The sequence below is a fragment of the Pelophylax lessonae genome (genome assembly GCF_965119305.1).
Source record: "Pelophylax lessonae genome assembly, chromosome: 8".
NCBI classification, from domain to species: domain Eukaryota; kingdom Metazoa; phylum Chordata; class Amphibia; order Anura; family Ranidae; genus Pelophylax; species Pelophylax lessonae.
The window spans coordinates 63,752,328-63,772,942 of record NC_138775.1 but is presented as its reverse complement, the minus strand read 5'-3'; the positions used below and the strand labels follow the sequence as shown (position 1 = coordinate 63,772,942).

Here is a 20,615-nt window from a genome sequence, read left to right as displayed (position 1 = left end):
CTACATGCATGGCGGCCATTTTTCTTGTAGCCTCCCATAGGCTTTCATAGAGCGCCCTGGCCGCATCACTTCCTCTTCTCCAGGAACACCGATCGAGGCAGCGGCGAGGGTCTCCTCAGGTTATATCCTTCTTATCCATTGCCTGTGTCAGTTTCATTGTCCCTGTGGGGGTCTCATTGTGCTTGTGTGTGGTGCGGTGGGCTGCGCTCGCCGCGCTTGTTAAAGGGGCAGTTAACCCTTTATTATCCGGCATTTGTAATAGGGGCAATGGATTCTCAGGAGGGCAAATTTCCTACCGCCTTGGTGGAAAGCCAGGGGACCGCTGTTTCCCCCCCAGGGGGGGATTTAGCCACTATTGTGGCTGGCCTTGCTGCTCAGGTGCAGATGCTGGTGGCTGCTCAATCTGCTAAAAGACCCAGAGTTTCTCTTTCCTCTGATTCTGAGGGTGAAGGTGATGGGGCTGTTATGGCGGGGGCCTCCTTATCGGGGTCCCGCTCCTCCCTGGATCTAGTGGGGTCCGAGGTGGAGGCTGAAGTTGAAGGGGTTGATAATTCTCCCCCTGGCTCGCCTGAAGAGCTTGCAATCATGGATGAATTGATTGCTTCCATAAAACAAACGCTGCGTTTGCAGGATGAAGTGTGTCCCCCCGCTGCCTTGGCGGCTTATGGGACGCAGAGGAAATGCAGGACGCCGCAGGTTTTTCCCTGCAATGATGATTTTCAGCGCGCTGTTAAGGAACAATGGCGCAATCTACGCAAACCTTTTGCTGTACCAAGTAGGTTCAAGCTGCGTTATCCTTTCTCGCCTTCCACTGATGAAAGGTGGTGTGTGCCACCCCCAGTGGATCACGCAATTGCGGTTTTAAACAAATCCACTGCGATTCCTGCAGAGGATTCCCCTGTGTTCCGTGATGCCACGGATAGGAGATTGGAGTCTCTTGCCCGTCATACTTATTCTGTTACGGGTTCTATGCTTAAGGCTCTGTTTGCCTCTCTCATGGCGGCCCAGGCGGTCGCAAGTTGGACGCAGATGCTTAGGCGCGTCTTGGTGGCCGATTCGGCCTCGCCGGCGACCCTGGATATGGTGAATCAAATCCACCAGGGTGTCATGTATCTGTGTGATGCGGACTTGGACCTAGTCCCGTTGGCTGCACGTGTGCACAGCGTGGCGGTGTTGTCTCGCCGCCTGGTTTGGTTGAAATGTTGGTCGGTGGACCAATCTTCACGTAAGACCTTAGCCAATCTGCCTTATGATTGGTCTCGTCTTTTTGGGGAGTCCTTGGATGTGTTGATTAAGGGGATCACCGGAGGTAAGAGCACTCTCTTGCCCCATTTCCCCAAGGCTAAGGGGGCTTCTGGGAAGAAGCATGCTAATTTTCGGCCCCCTCAGGGGTCCTTTCGTGCCTTTCAGTCGCACTACAAGGGCAAACCGTTCAAAGGTCAAGGCTCTCAGAAGAAGCCCTGGTCTGGAAAACAGGAGTCCGGTCAATCCGGATCCGCAGCCCATAACAGTGCGGCCTGAAGGGGCGCCCTCACCCAGTTTTGGGGTGGGGGGACGCTTGCTCGGTTTTCTTCAGCCCTGGTTGGCCCGCGTGCGGGACAGATGGGTTCAGGAGATCGTTCGATCTGGTTACAAGATCGAGTTTCTCTCTCGGCCGGAGAGCAGATTTTTTCCCTCAAATCTTCAACTGTCTCCAGAGCGTTTACGGGACCTGCACCTGGCGGTGCGGGACCTGAGGGCTCAGGGAGTGGTAGTTCCGGTGCCTCATCGGGACAGATTTCGGGGGGTTTTTATTCCAATCTGTTCACCGTGCCCAGAAAGGAGGGCAAGGTTCGTCCAATTCTGGACTTGAAGGCTCTGAACTGCTCTGTGCGGGTTCGCAAGTTCCGCATGGAATCCCTGCGGTCGGTGGTGGCTGCCCTGGTTCCGGGGAATTCATGGCCTCCATCGATTTTGAAGGATTCGTATCTTCACATCCCCATTTTCGAGGGTCACCAGAGGTACCTTCGATTCGCCATTGCGGAGGATCACTACCAGTTCGTGGCGTTGCCTTTTGGTCTCGCCTCGGCTCCGCGGGTCTTCACCAAGGTGCTTGCACCGGTTCTGGCATTATTGAGGGCCCAGGGCATTTCTGTCCTGGGGTATCTGGACGACATTCTGGTTCGGTCTGCGACCAGCCAGGGTCTGGAGAAGGACCTGTCTGTCACGATGCAAACTCTGCAGGAGTTTGGTTGGACGATAAATTTTCCAAAGTCGACACTGAGTCCGTCGGTTCGTCTTCCCTACCTGGGAATGATTCTGGACTCGGTGCAGGCGAAGGTCTTCCTGCCGGAAGACAAACTCAGAACTCTTCAGGAGGAAGTCGGGTCCCTCAGGGACGTTCCGCACTCGTCTCTGCGGACGTGCATGAGATGTCTGGGATTGATGGTCTCGGCCTTCGAGGCGATTCCCTTCGCCCAGTTTCACACGCGGGGTCTCCAAGCGGAGATCCTGTCCATGTGGGACGGGCGACCTCAATCTCTGGATCTTCAAATCTCGTTGAGTCATCGCACCAGAAGAGACCTTCTGTGGTGGCTCCAGTCCCCGATGGTGTCCGGGGGCAAGTCGTTTCGTCCTATCTCGTGGACGGTAATCACTACGGATGTCAGCCTGTCGGGCTGGGGTGGTGTTCTGGGCGTTCTGTCCGCCCAGGGGACTTGGTCGGAGGGGGAGTCCTCCCTTCCGATCAACATTCTGGAATTGCGTGCGATAAATCTCTGTCTTCATCGCTGGACGGACCGGCTGCGGGGCTGCCCGGTTCGGGTGCAGACGGACAATGCCACGGCGGTGGCCTACATCAACCACCAAGGGGGCACCAGGAGTGCCCGAGCGGCTCGAGAAGTGGCCGACATTCTGTCTTGGGCCGAGACTCATGTCCCGGCGATAACTGCGGTTCACATTCCAGGGGTGGAGAACTGGCAGGCGGACTATCTGAGTCGCCAGACCCTGGATCAGGGGGAATGGTCTCTCCACCCGGCTGTCTTCCAGATGTTGTGCGCGAAGTGGGGTCTTCCAGATGTGGACCTGTTCGCGTCTCGTCTCAACAACAAGGTTCGTGGCAAGGACGTGCGACCCTCGGGCAGACGCGTCGGACGCGTTAGTGGCCCCGTGGCATCAGTACAAGCTGATGTACGCGTTTCCACCTATTCAGTTGCTGTCCAGGTTCCTTCGCAGGTTACACTCGGAACGCAGCACGGTGATTCTTGTGGCACCGGACTGGCCTCGCCGGTCCTGGTACGCAGACCCCGTGAATCTGGCGGTCGACGCCCCGTGGCGTCTGCCTCTTCGAGACGATCTCCTGTCTCAAGGGCCGATTTACCATCCTGCTTTACAGTCGCTGGCTTTGACGGCCTGGCTGTTGAGACCGAGGTCCTGAAGGAGAAGGGTCTCTCCCCAGAGGTCGTTCATACCTTGATCAACGCGAGGAAGTCTTCCTCGGGGAAGGTTTATTACCGTACTTGGAAGGCCTATTTTGCCTGGTGTGAGTCCAGGGGGTTTTCACCCCGCACGTACTCGGTTTCCCGAGTGCTGTCCTTCCTTCAAACGGGTGTCGATCAGCGTTTGGCGCTGGCTACGATAAAGGGTCAGGTGTCTGCGCTGGCCGTTCTGTTTCAACATCCCATGGCTTCCAACTCCTTGGTTGGCACTTTTGTTCAGGGAGTGCGGCATCTGGTTCCTCCTAGGAGGGATCCTCTGCCCCCTTGGGACTTGAATCTCGTTCTATCTGTGTTACAACGTGCTCCTTTTGAACAGATCGGGGAGATCTCGTTGTCTATGTTGTCCAAAAAGGTCGCCTTTTTGGTTGCGATCACTTCGGCTCGCAGAGTGTCGGAGCTGGCGGCTTTGTCCTGCAAGTCTCCGTATCTGGTTGTTCATTTGGATAAGGTGGTCTTGCGACCTAATCCTTCTTTTCTTCCGAAGCGAGTTTCGGAATTCCATCTTAATGAGGATATTGTCTTGCCTTCGCTGTGCGCGAAGCCTAAACATCCAAAGGAGGTGAGATTACATTCTTTGGATGTTGTTCGGGCGATAAGGGTTTACCTTAAATCGACTGAGTCTTTTCGAAAGATGGATTCCTTGTTTGTTCTTCCAGAGGGTCCTCGGAAGGGCATGGCGGCGTCGGCCTCTACCATCGCCAAATGGATCAGGCAGACCATTGAACAGGCCTATGCTTTGCAGGGGAAGGTTCCCCCTGTGCCTGTGAAGGCGCACTCTACTAGATCTCTGAGTACGTCTTGGGCCTGTCGTCATGGGGCTTCTGTAGCCCAGGTGTGTAAGGCGGCGACCTGGTCGACCGTGCACACTTTCACAAAATTCTACAAAGTAGATGTTCAGGCATCGGCGGATGCTTCCTTTGGCCGCAAGGTTCTTAGTGCGGCGATTCCCTAGGGTCCCTTGTTGGGGACCACTGGCTGTTGGGATAAGTTTTTTTATCCCCTGGTTATTTGTCTTTTCCTGGGTTGTTGCTCCTGTTGAGCACCTGTTTTTTCCTGTTGCCCAGCTGGGTTCCTTCCTTTGGTAAGGTTCCTTTCTTTGATGCGGAGACTGCGTTGCCTTTCGGCGCGGATGCGTTTCCCACCCCTCATGTTTGCACTGCTTTGGGACGTCCCCATATGTGACAAATATGAAGAGGCGGCGACTGTCGGAGGACGTAAGAGAAAACTGAATTTTTGTAAAATCTTACCTGTAAAATTCCTTTCTCTGAGTCCTCCGACAGTCGCCGCCCCCGCCCCTCTTTTGGGGTTTGGTTGTATACTCTACTGCTATTCCACTGAAACTGAGATATGGTTGCAGGAAGTAGGAGGGTATTGACTGAGGGGACCACCCCTTGAGGGTGGGATATGTTAAAAGCTTTAATGTTAACATATTCTGTTGCCTAGCTACTCCTTCGGAGCAAAGTCTAATACCCCATATGTGACGAATATGAAGAGGCGGCGACTGTCGGAGGACTCAGAGAAAGGAATTTTACAGGTAAGATTTTACAAAAATTCCGTTTTCCCGTCATGCGACTCAAGTCACATCTGACCTTTTACCAGTGTAAACCTGCACTTACACTGACTTGCACAAGACAATAAGGAGGAGGCATGTTACATTCTTCATGAAAAATGTTTTCATGAACCAGCTTTTCCTGCTTTTGGTATTCAATTAGGCAGGAATCGCATGGTTTTACAGTCTAGTACTTCAATTTTGCTGCCAGCATACATTTATATAAAAAAAAAAATCCTCTTAGGCCTGAAGATTATTTGTTTAAAACCCCCAAACGTTTTATTTTCTTAAAGCATAGATCTTGGGAAATGGTTGTAGTTCTAGTTTTTGTATATCATATGATATTGGTGCAAGGGTTTATCAGATGCACATTTTTAATTAAGATACTATATTTGTAGATGCTGGCTGCTTTACATCCCTTTAGTAGGCAAGTCTTGCGTACATTCACATGGTCATTTAGCACACACTGCAAATTCCTGTGGCTGGAATGACAGTTTGGGTGCAAGGAGCTGCAGCAACTCAGCCTATGCAAAGCAATGACAGGCAAAGGGCTGGCTGTCTGTGTCCAGCCATGATCATCTGTTCCTAACTACAGGTAATCACTGGCTGCCTGTATGAACAACTGCGAACAGTCCATTATAGTTTCAGTGGTCATGAGTTGAGTATGAGTTGTGCACCTACTGCTCCTTGCACAGGCCTGCAATTCCAACCTCAGTAATCTGCGGTTTCTTGTTGCTGCAATTCACTAAACACTTGCTCACAACAGTTACTTTAAATGGTTTTCTTTTGAAATTTATTTATTTTTTTTTTTTTTCATTCTAGTGGTCTCCTCCTCCAAAGCTCTGAACATTTTTTTTTTGTGATCCAACTTGACATTTTCTAGTGCTTTTTTGTTTTTGTTTTCCTGTAGATGAACAGGTGGCTTTAAAGAAGCAACTGAAGGAAGCTGATCAAGAAGGAATCAATTTTAGGCATCGTGAGGGGATAGAATCTTCTGTTTTAGAAAGGACACCTTATTCTGATCTTCCAAAAGTAAGGAAGTGTACATTGACTTATTGTCTAGCAAATGCCTGAAGTCAGTGAAATTTGATGTTAAATGGCCCATAATGCCTGCAGCTACAGAAGTCACTTGGGGCTTAATATAATGCTCATTTTATTATTTATTAGGAGAAATAGGGTCAAAGATTTTTTGGTCCTACTTCACCTTTGAGTCACAGGAGGGTACTTAGTTCTGCACTCCTATGACCTATCACTGAGCCAACAGCATGCTAAAGTCCGCAGTCAGCTGACGTCACTCAGCCAGTCCAGACTCTGGAGGGATCCCGACTTTCATGTTGGGAGGCACCCAGATGCCTAGGCGGCAGCTTTCTCTGCTTCTCTGTGTGCTGCTGAGAGCAATCTGCACCCACCCCCTGCGCATCCTGGCACTCTAGTCGGTGCTGGAGTGGCACAGCAGAGAGCTGTCGAGTGACAGTCATCGGCTCTCTGCTCACTGAGTGATCATTGGTCTTTGATCACTCAGCTCTCTGTCTTGGAGGCGGCAGGAGTATTTGTGTGTGGTTTTTTTTTTTTTTATCTGTCCTACACTTCTTTTTTTAAATACAGTGGGGGGAAATAATTATTGGGTCCCCTGCAGGTTTTTATCACGTGTATTTTTAATGATGGAGACCGAATATAAACCAAAAATCCAGAAAAAACACATGATACAAATGTTATTGAGTTGCATTTCAGTGAGATTAATAATAGGTATTTGGTTCCCTACCAACCAACAATAATTTTGGCTCCCACAGACTGGCTACAGCATGTGCTTGTGTTCTTTCTTCCATTCAAACCTTAACATCATGAGCAAGACCAAAGAGCTGTCAAAGGAAATTGGGGACAATATTGTAGACCTGCACAAGGCTGGAATGGGCTACAAGACCATCAGCAAGAAGCTTGGTGAGAAGGAGACAACTGTTGGAGCGATTATTAACAAATGGAATAAATACAAAATAACCATCAATCACCCTTGGTCTGGAGTTTAATGCAAGATTTTGCCTCATGGGGTCAGGATGAACATGAGAAGAGTTAGGGATCAGCCCAGAACTACACAGGAGCAGCTTGTGAATGATCTCAAGTTGGGGCCATAGTCCGTCTGCCCCCCCCCCCCCCCAAACAAACCATTAGTAACACAATAAACCGCCATGGATTGAAATCCTGCAGCACCCGCAAGGTCCCCTTCCTCAAGAATGCACATGTACAGGCCCATCTGAAGTTTGTCAATCAATATCTAAATGATTCCGAGAAGGATTGGGAGAAAGTGCTGTGGTCAGATGAGACCAAAATTGAGCTCTTTGGCATTCACTCGACTCGCTGTGTAGAAAAATGCTGACTTTGGCCCTAAGAACACCATCCCTACAGTTAAGCACGGAGGTGGAAACATTATGCTTTGGGGCTGTTTTTCTGCTAAATGTACAGGCCGACTTGAGGGGCCAATGAACGGGGCCATATACTGTAAAATCTTGGATGAGAATCTTCTTCCCTTAGCCAGAACACTGAAGATAGGTCTTCCAGCATGACAATGACCCAAAGCATACCGCCAAGGCAACAAAGGAGTGGCTCAAGAAGAAGCACATTAGGGTCATGGAGTGACCTAGTCAGTCTCCAGACCTTAATCCTATAGAAAATTTATGGAGGAAGTTGAAACTTTGAGTTGCCAAGCGACGGCCAAGAAACCTTAAGGATGTGTGCAAACCTGGTAACCAACTACAAGAAACGTCTTACCTCTGTGCTTGCCACCAAGGGTTTCTCCACCAAGTACTAAGTCATGTTTTGCTTGGGGATCAAATACTTATTTTACTCATTGAACTGCAACTCAATTATAACATTTGTATCCTGTTTTTGTTCTGGATTTTTGGTTGAAATTATGTCTCAATCATTTAAAATACACCTATGTTAAAAATGATAGACCCTTCATTTCTTTGTAAGTAGTCAAACTTACAAAATCTTCAGGGGATCATATATTTTTCCCCACTGTACTTGATTGTTCAAAGCCTGGCCACTGGCATCCTGCGATGGAGATTTTCATTGTTGAGCAATGTGTTCTTAGCCTTGCTGTTTAGTACAGTATAGTGTTATTTCTTTGACTAAATGAACACATTTATTAGTTGACTAAGGGGGGCGTGGCTTCTCTGAGATCTATCATAGCCCAGATCCCTAATATTCAAGATAAAGTGGCCTTATTGCAAGCTGTGAGAGTGTGGGGTGAATTGCGCTTTAATGGCCAAATCATTCACATATTTCCAGATTTTCCGCAGAAGTGGGACGCCAATGCGCTTCCTTCACGTCCGTCAAGGCCAGATTATGAGATCAAGAGCTCCAGTATTCTATGGTACACCCAGCAAAGAATAAAGTCCTTTCTGCAGGCAAGGCCCATTTCTTCAGTTTCGTGGATGCCTCCTCCTGGCTGGATCTGAGTTTTGGATGCTCACAACGCTCTCAAAGATGGCGAGATTCCCCTCTTGCAACTCCTCATCCACTGACCTGTCTCTACCCTGGATGGTGGCCTATACTTCTCTACTTCTCACCCTTATGACTACTCCATGACCTATGTTGCCTTCTTTATAGCATGTTGCTAGTAGCTGGTATTTGTTCCAGTGTAAAACTGACTCGGGGTCGCTTCTCCCTTCTGTCTTTACAGATTGGGCCAACCTCCCTGACCCTGATCAATATTTATGTCCCTCCCCCTTTCTCAGCAGAAATTGTGACCAAAATGTCATCACTCACACTAGAGGTCCGTTACTATACCTGGGAGACTTTTATGCAATCTCTGACCCCTCTATGGACCATTTGCAGGGTGAAGGGAAAATATTTCAAGCCCTCCTAGATTGGATACGTGTTAACGATTTGATTGATGTGTGGAGGTGGAAACATCCAGACGACAATTTACCTGCCATGCAGACTCCTTTCGTACCACGTCATGCATCGACCTAGCCTTCACCCCCTCAATTGACTCTTCCTTTTATTTCTACAACCGCTATACTTCCTCAGGGAGTCTGACCATGCCCCCTCCTGCTGGAGGTTAACCAGCAGGTTAACTCCCCCCCCCCCCCCCCCCCCCAACTAGCCCGGCCTTGTGGCGCTTTAATTCCCAGTAGTTGGAGGATCAGACAGTTTCCGAAACATGCTCTGGGGATATACCTGAGTTCTGGAAAATAAATCTTAATACCACAGCCCCAGCTACAGAGTGGGAGGCCTTTAAGGTCTCATTCCGTGGAGCCTTTATGGCAGTGACTGGTATACTCTGAAAGAATAACCACGTGTGTACTGAAGACCTTGAGTATACCATGTTACAGTCAGAGGCTGCCTACAATACCGACCCCACACTCGTGCTGCCTGGTTACACACTCTCGTAGGAATTATGAGCTTTAGTTGGGTAAAAAAGTATTTAGTCAGCCACCAATTGTGATGAGAGAAAGAGGCCTGTAATTTTCATCATAGGTGCACTTCAACTATGAGAGACCGAATGGGGGGGGAAAGAATCCAGGAAATCACATTGTAGGATTTCTAATGAATTCATTGGTAAATTCCTTGGTAAAATAAGTATTTGGTCACCTACAAACAAGCAAGATTTCTGGCTCTCACAGACCTGTAACTTCTTCTTTAAGAGACTCCTCTGTCCTCCACTTGTTACCTGTATTAATGACACCTGTTTGAACTTGTTAATATTATAAAAGACACCTGTCCACAACCTCAACAGTCATTCTCCAAACTCCACTATGGCCAAGACCAAAAAGCTGTCGAAGGACACCAGAAACAAAATTGTAGACCTGCACCAGGCTGGGAAGACTGAATCTGCTATAGGCAAGCAATAGTTTGGTGTGAAGAAATCAACTGTGGGAGCAATTATTAGAAAATGGAAGCCATACAAGACCACTGATAATCTCCCTCAATCTGGGGCTCCACGCAAGATCTCACACTGTGGGGTCAAAATGATCACAAGAACAGTGAGCAAAAATCCCAGAACCACACCGGGGGACCTAGTGAATGACCTGCAGAGAGCTGGGACCAAAGTAACAAAGGCTACAATCAGTAACACACTGTCGCCAGGGACTCAAATTCTGCAGTGCCAGACGTGTCCCCCTGCTTAAGCCAGTACATGTCTGGGCCCGTCTGAAGTTTGCTAGAGAGCATTTGGATGATCCAGAAGCAGATTGGGAGAATTGTCATATGGTCAGATGAAACCAAAGTAGAACTTTTTGGTAAAAACTAAACTCGTCGTGTTTGGAGGAGAAAGAATGCTGCGTTGCATCCAAAGAACACCATACCTACTGTGAAGCATGGGGGTGGAAACATCATGCTTTGGGGCTGTTTTTCTGTAAAGGGACCAGGACGACTGATCCGTGCAAAGGAAAGAATGAATGGGGCCATATATTGTGAGATTTTGAGTGACAACCTCCTTCCATCAGCAAGGGCATTGAAGATGAAAAGTGGCTGGGTCTTTCAGCATGACAATGATCCCAAACGCACCGCCCCGGGCAATGAAGGAGAGGTTTCCTAAGAAGCATTTCAAGGTCCCGGAGTGGCCTAGCCAGTCTCCAGATCTCAACCCCGTAGAAAACCTTTGGAGGGAGTTGAAAGTCCCAGCGACAGCCCGAAAACATCACTGCTCTAGAGGAGATCTGCATGGAGGAATGGGCCAAAATACCAGCCAACAGTGTGTGTGAAAACCTTGTGAAGGCTTGCAGAAAACGTTTGACCCCTGTAATTGCCAACAAAGGGTATATAACAAAGTATTGAGATGAACCTTTGTTATTGACCAAATACTTATTTTCCCCCATAATTTGCAAATAAATTCTTTAAAAATCAGACAATGTGATTTTTTTTTTTTTTTTTTTTCTCATTTTGTCTCTCATAGTTGTATACCTATGATGAAAATTACAGGCCTCTCTCATCTTTCAGTGGGAGAACTTGCACAATTGGTGGCTGACTAAATACTTTTTTTCCCAACTGCTTTGTCTTCTAGATCTCCCTAAGAAAAGCATGCTGTATACCTCTCAAAGTTTTTGGCCACGGCAATAAAGCTGGACGTTTGCTTAGCTTACCTGGTGCGTCCAGAATATGCACCTACATCTATTCCCTGAATTCCTATCTCTGTTGATACAGTGGTGGATACTCCCTGAAAAATTTTGGAAGCTTTCACAACTTTCTATACTCAAGTTTACAGCTCTACTGTTTAGTATACAGAGAATCTTTTAACGGCCTATCTGGTTTATATATCCCTTCCCTCCTTAAGTGAGAGTAGTAGTCAGGAATTGGATGCTGCTCTCACTGTCGAGGAAATGGAACTAGGGATAGCTCAAATGTCCTCTCTCAAAACACCTGGCCCAGATGGGTACCCCACTGAGTGGTATAGTAAATTAGTCATCTGTTGAGCCCCCATCTTTTTTGGACCTTCGATGCGGCCTTGAAGGGTATCCTTCCTCCTATCGTCATCCTCAAGCCACGGAAGGACCCGCTAGAGTGTGATGCTTACAGACCAATCTCATTATTCAATGTAGATGTAAAAATCTTAGCGAAGGTACTTGCCAATCGCTGGAATAAGGTGGTCTCTACTCTGGTGCAGAGTGATCAAGGGGGATTTATTCCAGGTCACTCTACAAGAATTAATATACGTAGACTTTTTCAAAATTTGCAGTACCCCCATGGACACTCCACCACTCATGTTATAGCCTCGTTAGGTACTTGTAAAGCATTTGACAGTGTGGAGTGGCCATATCTTTTTAAAGTGCTTCAGCTACATGGATTTGGATCCTGGATACTTGCTTGGATACAGCTCCTATAAAGCTGTAGGCCACGGTTCATGTCAATACTTTTATTTCCCCTACCTTTTTCCTTTTCAAGAGGAACTTGCCAAGGATGTCCTTTTTATCTCCAGTATTGTTTGCCCCGGCCACTGAGCCGCTGGCTGTCTGTATACTATCTTCATCCTCTATACAAGGCCTAATTGTTGGCACTATAGAGGAACGAATTTCACTATATGCAGATGACGCCTTTATATACTTGGCTGACCCCTCTGCCTCTTATGTTCCTTGTTGCAAGAAATGGAGACCTTTGGTATTTACTCAGGATTCTGGGGAAATTGGGCCAAATCCAGTCTTTCTGTTGGACCCAGGGGCTGAGCAGGTGGTGCATCCGTTTTCACAGCTCCAGATTACAAATTCCTTCCGGTATCTGGGAGTGAGTTCTTATGTACTAAACAACCTGTGCCCTGTCATTACTAAATTGCAACAGTCAACAAGCCAACGGATGGATCTACCATTAGATCTTATGGGCACAGTCAATTTGCTGAAGATTATTTTTTTTACCAAAACTCCTATATGTGATGGCCAACTCTCCATGTAAAACCCCAAAAATGCTTTTTAGGCAAATTGATTCCATTTGCATGAGTTTTCTATGGACTCGTCGTGCACCCAGGATGGCCTTGGAGATTTTGAAATTGCCCTCTCATTTGGCAGGTTTGGCCTTTCCCAAATTTTTATTTGTATTCCCTGGCTTCCCAGCTAGTGGAGATGCATGATTGGTTGCATCCACCTTTTGCTTAATGCCTGTACTATAACTGAAGCTGCCATAGTTTCATCCTTTGAATCCTTACATAATATTATTTATCGCAGGCAATTACCTACTTGCCCCGGGATGTCTATGCTGAGAACCACACTATCTCTTAATACTATATTGACTCGCCTTTCTAAGGATGTATGGGCTGCGTCTCCTAATAACCCACTTTGGTACAACCCTATGTTGAATGAGCTTCTTGCGATCCCTGATCTGCAGTGTTGGATCTCCATCGATTTAAATTTAGTGATCAACCGATATCGTTTTTTAAATTCCGAGACCAATACTGATCTTTTGGTCATCAGATATCGGTATCGGCCGATATCAGCTGGTATTTTCGGACATGTAAAAAAATATATATATATTTTTTTTTATAAAGGTACTCCTTGTGGAGGGATCTGGGGGTCTATAAGACCCCAAACCCCTCCTCGGCACTGAAAAGCATTCAAAACGCCAAGTTTGGCTGTTTTGAATGCTGTCAGTTTTTTTTAATTCGGCGCAGAGTACCCGGAAGTGATGTCATGACATCACTTCCGGGTTTTTTTACATAGAGACCCGGGTCTTCTCTTCGGCGGTGGAGGTAGGATGCCCAGGTCTCACGGGACGGGCGGGCCGCGGGAGGGGGGGAGAGAGAGACATCCCGCTCCTTGTAATAGATGACATAGATGGGTTGTGTTGTACCCAGTTTGTTTTTGTGTTCCTTGTAAAATACTTGGAGACTTCAATAAACATATCTTTAAAAGAAAATGTTTTAGTTGACTAAAACATTTCAGATAACTAAACCTAAATTTAAATTTGACGTAAAAATAACACTGCACTGCCAGGTAAGGAGTATGAGTAGGGGCATGTACTAAGCTGCTGAAAAGAAAAAAAAAATGTGGAAAAACTCTTTTTTCTTCCTTTTTTTTTTTTTTTTTTCCCCCCTAATATTTTAATGTTGGTAGTATATTCAAGTAATGTGTGCAATGGCATTACAAGCATAGATCCGACCTGCACCAGGCTTTGAACTTACACCTGAGCGGCTCTTCTCTTTGTTTGCAATGGCATTACAGTCAATAGAGTTTACAGTTAAAGTTGCACTTCTGTTTTTCCAAAAGCAATATTTTTTTTTTTTTCTTATGAAACTTGGTCTTATTAAGCCGTTCAACGGCTAAATCTGTATCTGTCGTGCATGTTCAAACCTTAATACCATACATAACATGTTTTATTCGATTTTTACTCCAGGAGTATTTAATGAGTTTGGCAATTCTAGAGAAATGCTTAGTGTTACAAAACCTGCAAAAGTAGTCTGTATATGCAGTTAAGCATGCTTGTTATACCCATGGTGGAAAAGAAGGGGTTAATCCTCTGCATTATGTAAAAAGGCTGTCTTATCTGATCCTCCCCTTCTTCACAGTCCCCAATCCATCTTTTTCTTCTTTTTCTTTTTTTTTTTTTTTTTTAAACCCTAATTTAAGCAGCTCTAAACCGCCATTTAATCCAGTTATTTATTCATTACATCATCATTTCTTGCATTTCATATACAGCAAGTTTAAGTACCTGCATAGTCTTTATTTACACCTCATATAAATTCTGTTAAACAGACTGGGACAGAGATAGCCAGCCCTCTTCATTTGTCAGGGTTCTATTTAGTGTTAGCAGTTGAGCAAAGCGGGGAAGCAAAGGTAATAAACTCAATATTGTGCGGCTGCTACTTCATTTTGGTTTAGGAATAACAGAAGTTAAGGAAATTATTTAACATTGACACTTAAGTAAATGCTGCTTCTTTTTCCAGAATACACCTCTGAATGAATACACTACTCCGGATTCCCTGTTTAAGACCTCCCCTGGCACAGAGACAACGGATTACTCACCTATTGATAGAGCATCAAGTTTCAGCTCTCCTGAGCTCCCCGCCGCGATCCGGAGTGCATTTGTTCTAGGGGTATGGTAACTGCATTCAGCTACTAAATGTGCTTGAGACATTATAGTCAAAAAGTGTTTGCAAATCTGTTATAAAGTAAAACTTTAGCATTGTGGAAAAAGTATTTAAAAAAAAAAAAAATGTCCACTCGAAGAGCAGCAACAATTCTTTGAAAAAAGGGAACCTGCAATTGAATTTTTTTAATCCCAACCTAAATAGAAATTCCAAAATTTCTGATTATTAGGCTTATTTTATTTGGTGCTTTAATCATTCTTGTGATTTGTTGGGGGGCGCTTTCTTTTCCCCTTTTTCACATGAAAATCCTGGTAGTTACACACTTCCTGTCCTAGGATGATAACCATATTCATAGGGGTGATGTGTTGTGGTCTACAGCTAGGAACAATGGGGATAACAGAGCAACACAAGCAGAGAGCACAGGGAGTTGGTGGCTTACAAGAATTCAAGCACAAATTGTGTTTTTATTTTTCATCCATTGAGAGACACGAGAAGTCTTTACCGTCTGGTAGAGTTGCATGGTTGTTAAAAAAATCGCAATCTCGATTTAACACCCCTCTCGATCTTAATCCGGCGTTTCCGCGATTCATGTAACAGTGCAGAGCAGTCCCGTACTCACAGCTGTAAAAAAAAAAACAGGCAAAATTGCTCGGCGCTGAGAGATATAAAGAAACATTGTATCATTTTGGTTCTTTCAGATCAAAGGGATGAACTTCATTTTGCAAATGAGGTCAGTTTAACCACTTAAAGTTATGGAAAGTCGTGTGTGTGTGTGTGTGTTTTTTTTTTTTTTTTTTTTTTTTTTTTTAACCTGTTCTACTTACCTGCTCTAGGTAATGGTTTTACACAGAGTGGCCCGGATCCCCTCTTCTCGGGTCCCTCTTCGGCTCTCCAGGCCCCTCCCTCTTGTTAAAGCGGAGTTCCGCCTTCCCCTCCACCCCCTCCAATATTAGGACACTTACCTGCGCCGTATCCCAGAAGTGGGGAAGGGTACCTGTCAAACAGAGGGAATTCCAATTTTGGGTGGAACTCTGCTTTAAGTGCCCCCACAGCAAGCAGCTTGCTATGGAGGCACCCAAGCCGTGTAACCGTTCCCTGTATCCATTGAGACACGGAGCCCTGGCCCCCCCACCCCTCTCTCTCCTGATTGGCTGGCTGACTTTGACAGCAGCAGGAGCCAATCATGCCACGCTGCTGTCTCAGCCAATGAGGAGGGGAGTTCAGGGCAGCTGGGACACTCCTGCAACATCACTGGATAGACGGGCTCAGGTAAGTATTAGAGGGGCTGAGGGGTGCTGCTGCACACAAAAGGTTTTTTTTTTTTTATCCTAATGCATAGAATGCATTAAAGGAGATGTACAGCCAATGCTCGTTTGGCTGTACATCTCCTATGGATCACATGAGTGCAGTTCGTTCTGCACTCCTGTGACCCTTTTTTTGAGCAGAGAGTGGGCTGAAGTCTGCACTCTGCTGATGTCACAGATGTCGGTCCAGGCACTGTGTCATGACCAGAGTCGGGATCTGCCAGGTGCCTGGACCCTCTCAGCTAGCCACCAAGAGCTTGAGCTGGCTGTTCCCTGCCCTTCCACAGCTCAGTGCTTCAGTGAGCTAGGAGGGGGCAGAGCAGAGAGCTGCTCAGGGAGCTGTCAGAACTGAGCAATTCAGTTAGACAGCAGCCGTAACAGCTCTTACTCTGCTACGGAGTGAAACAACCCCACCCGGAAGCCGCCACACTACTTGACAGCTTGCACCAGCCATCCCCAGCTTTCATCCTCAGAGCAGCCTGGCACTCGAACAACTGATAAACTTCATCTGCAGCCGCTGTTCGCACCGTAGACATTTCTGTCCCACCCACATCAGCCGTCCTCCACAGAGCTCGAGTGAAAAACACTGCTCTTCCGATGATATGTACTATCTTACTCCCTCAAGTGTGCGTATCCTTTTTTATTATTGTTTTTATCCCTTTATTTTACATTCGTATTTGTCCATTATTTTTACCTTAGCTGGTTGGCGCCCTCTTCCTCTATCTGTTCTCAGCCCAGTCAGCCTCCTCACAAAATGAGGGTTCAGAGACAGAACAAACGCTGAGGCAGTGCCTGCAACTCTGGATGTGGAAAATGCTCTGCAGATACCTTTGTACAGAATGGAGCCTGGAAATTGTCCTACATGGAACCCAGTAACCCAATAGTCACTTCAGGCTATCCCTGCAAAAATCAGTCCTGTGGGTTCTGAAAGCATTACTCCAAAACGATGAGGGTGACAGTGCTGAATAGCTGTAAGTAAAGAGACCAGCTTTAGCAATGACCTAGAGAAGAGTCTTGATAAGACAAAGTAGTAGAAAAAATGTGCTACCACAGAGCTGAAGAAAAGATGTCTGGCTTCCTAGGATGCTAGCAACAAACTGAGGCATGCTGATAGTAGAGGGGTTATCCTGGGCTGGCCTACAGTTTGTTTGCCAGTGTCCTATCTTGTTAGTGGCTGTATAACCCAAAGGTGAAAGACTTCCTGTGTGCCTCAGCGGACGAAAAAGAAAACCTATTGGTAAGGGTTTACTTTCCCATTAAACCAATTGCTTTGTACTGTGTTCTGCTTTTGTAACGCTATTGTCTGTATGTGACTTCTTTAAAACTACAGCAAAATGCCCTGTTCTGCAGTCAACATTACCAAGCTGTTTATTGTGTCTATATTTCAGGAAGCAGCACCACTAGATCATGCGTTTAGTGCTGTTAAACGGCAGCAGCAAAAGAAGTGGCTGGAAGAGCTGAACAAGCAAAGGGAGGAAGATGCGCTACGCAAAATGCAAGAGAAGCAAAAGATTCAGGAGGTACATATGAAAATAGATTACAGAGACATTCATATAATGCTGGCTGCCCCAATCTACTGTATTAATGAATACCAGGACCGTATTATGTAGAGTGTTCCTGGGTAGATGCTGTAACGGAACTGCGACCCACACTGTGTTTGTGGAGTTCCATCAGTATATGGCTTCCTTCAGTCTTGAACATATCAACTATTCCAGCCGCCCCCCCATACAAAGCTAGCCGACAACTTCGCTTGTTCTGGAACCTTCTCTTTTATTTAACAACTCACACAATTTATATATAGCATGGACATCCCCCTCCTGATCAGATTACCACACACAGGTCAGGGGTTGCCTGATTACATTATAATATGCAGATGAATTTGTATACAGAAATAGAATTAACTGAACTAATTATCTAGCCATCTGGACAGAAACAATATGTGAATTCATTAACAATGGGACAGACAGGCTTAACCGAATCCACATCACACCTCAATACACAGACCATAGGAAGAGACTGCCAGTGACAGACTGTCCGTCTCTGACATTGAAGAACATGGAACAGAGGCCAATGTGATTTAGCTCTTTCAATCAACATGTTCAGAATCAAACAAGCCAGGAATAGTCCTCACATATTTCTCGAGATACATGGCTGACCAATATTACTGTCCCATTTGAAGTAATCCAAACCATAGTCTCCGTATCCATTAGGTATCTGTCTTTCACTCTCAGTGATGGGTGAGTACCGTCACCGATGCCATAATCCGAAGCACAGATCACCCTTCTTTTTTTTTTTTTTTGGTGCTCCTCCGGTGTCCATTATTCAAAAGACGCGCCTCTGGCTGGCCGCCCGCCTCCCGGTGATGTCACCACTACTACGATATGTGCATGAATGAACTGACACACCGGGCGGGAGGGCGGGCGAGCGGCCGCTAATAGCTGTAACTATGTGAGCCTTCACTTCACTTCCCTGTCAGCGGCACGATGTACATGAATGAACTGACCCTCCGGGCGGGGGGAGCGGCCGCTAATGACTATAACTATGTGAGCCTTCACTTCCCTGTCAGAGGAGATACCCTCATTACAGGGAAGTGAAGCGCTCACATAGTTATAGTTATTAGCGGCCGCTCCCCCCGCCCGGAGTGTCAGTTCATTCATGTACATCGTGCCGTTGACAGGGAAGTGAAGGCTCACACAGTTACAGCGATTAGCGGCCGCTCGCCCGCCCTCCTGCCCGGTCTGTTAGTTCATTAATGCACAGATCGCAGTAGTAGGGACATCATTGAGAGGTGGGACTTTTCAAACTTGCGCTGCGCCCTCCTCCTTCCGCACGGCGGCCATTAATTTCGGCATTTTTAACCTATTTTCGGACGAAATGGGATAGGCCCATTTTTGTCCGAAAATTTCGGTGGCCGAAATTTCGGTGCATCCTTAATTAAATGTTAACGATACCCCCAGTTTGATCGCATATCGCAGTGCGATCTGACAGTTCGCACAGGATCGGATCGCACAAGTGTGAACCACTGTGCGATCCGATCTTGAAGCGGCTGAAAAAATGCCTCCTGTGCGTCTTTGGTGCGGGTGCAGTGTGAATTTCAGCCATACAAAGTGTATGGCTGAATTCGCATCCACACAGGAGATCGCATGTAATGAAGGAGCAGAGCGCTCCAAATTACATGCGATCTCCGCAGCCGCACATATGTGAACCGGCACTCGGGGGTCTATTTATAAAGGATTCAGTTTGCACATTCAATGTTTGCTGAATGTTTGTCCTATTGATGGTAGTATATGGAATTTATTTTCAGAGGATCTACTCTGTGTAATATGGAAGATGGGTGAATTTAGTTTCAATTTAAATGCGATGGACATGTCTAGTTTGTTATTGCTTAAGGATTACAAACCAAATAGTTGAAATGTATACAATTTTTTTTATTCATTTAAAGCGGAGTTCCGGCCTCAAACGTTTTTGAGATAAAAATACCCCCGGGACAGTCAGGGCTAGTGCATTTCACAATGGATAGCCTCTAAACTGTCCCATGTTGCACTTACTTTTTAGAAGAAATACTTACCTTGAAAATTTCTTCTCCAGCGCTGCCATCTCAGGTGTGGGCAGCTGAAGCCAGGGCGTCCTCTTTGGTGTCCTCTTCGGTCCCAGAATGCCCTTCACCGGCCCCGCTTGTCACTTCCGGTGTAGGCACGTCATCCCTGCACAGCTTCTGGGCATGCCCAGAAGCTGTTTAGCAGGGAATGAGCGCCCACACCGGAAGTGACGAGCGGGGCCGGTGGAGGCGCATTGATTCCTGGGAGCACTGATGTTCAGCTCCCAGGAGTCAATGCAAGCGGGAACAGACAGCGTGGGCTGCAGCCGCAAAGGGAGGAAGTGGAAGAAAGGTAAGTATATTTTCTTCAATAACAAGGTAATTAATTGAAAAAAAATCTATCCATTTATTTTTTAGGTGATGTTCAGCAAGCGGATGGCCCAAAGTGGTTTTTGAGGCTGGAACTCTGCTTTAAGAAATAATCTATAAAAACATATATAGACAATGTTTTCTTAAGCTTCTATAGCAAAATGTTTGCAAAACCCTCCTTGTATTTGGAACACCCCTATGCTATCAACAGTAGACTGCATTGGACCATTTTATTCTTCTGTTTATAGTTTATACGTGGGGTCTCTTAAAGAGGTTGTAAACCCGTAACATTTTTTTTTTGCAACCTGAAAGGGAAACATATGAGCTAGTATGAGATACTAGCTCATTATGAAATACTTACCTTAGAACGAGCCCCCGCCGTGCCGCCCGCTTACCTGTATGACGGGTGACATGTCCAGTCGCCTGTCTTCCGGGATCGCGGCATCCGGCCATCTGATTGGCCGGAGCCGCGGTGACGTCACTCCCGCGCGCGGGAGCCAATGGGACTCTGAAGGAACGGCACCAGCGGCCGTTCCTTCAGAGCGCATGCACCAGTGACGTCACTGGCTGCATGTAAGGTAAATATCTCCTAAACGGTACATGTTTAGGAGATATTTACTGTACCTAATAGGTAAGCCTTATCATAGGCTTACCTATAGGTACAAGTTACAGAGGAGGGTTTACTTCCTCTTTAAGCCTCCACATGTTTTAGGTGCAAATGCCTGCTGCCTCAGGAGGACTTGGAGTGTACAAAAAACCTACTTTATTTTTGTATGTAGTACAAGTATTGTTTCCACGTAAGTTCTAATATTGTTTACATTGCATAGATCAATATAGTGGCTTGATGGGAGTGGCAGGGGTTTCAAAT

General features: G+C 46.4%; 1 protein-coding gene across 1 annotated transcript in view; it reads left to right on the top strand.

Moving 5' to 3' along the window:
• Positions 1-20,615, top strand: part of CCDC66 (coiled-coil domain containing 66) — a gene marked incomplete at its 5' end in the record, with an annotated part of 189,354 nt that overhangs the window by 72,507 nt on the left and 96,232 nt on the right. Inside the window, 3 exon segments of the mRNA XM_082266270.1 lie at positions 5,936-6,057; positions 14,393-14,542; positions 17,229-17,360. Coding sequence (XP_082122396.1) covers positions 5,936-6,057; positions 14,393-14,542; positions 17,229-17,360 — 404 coding nt within the window.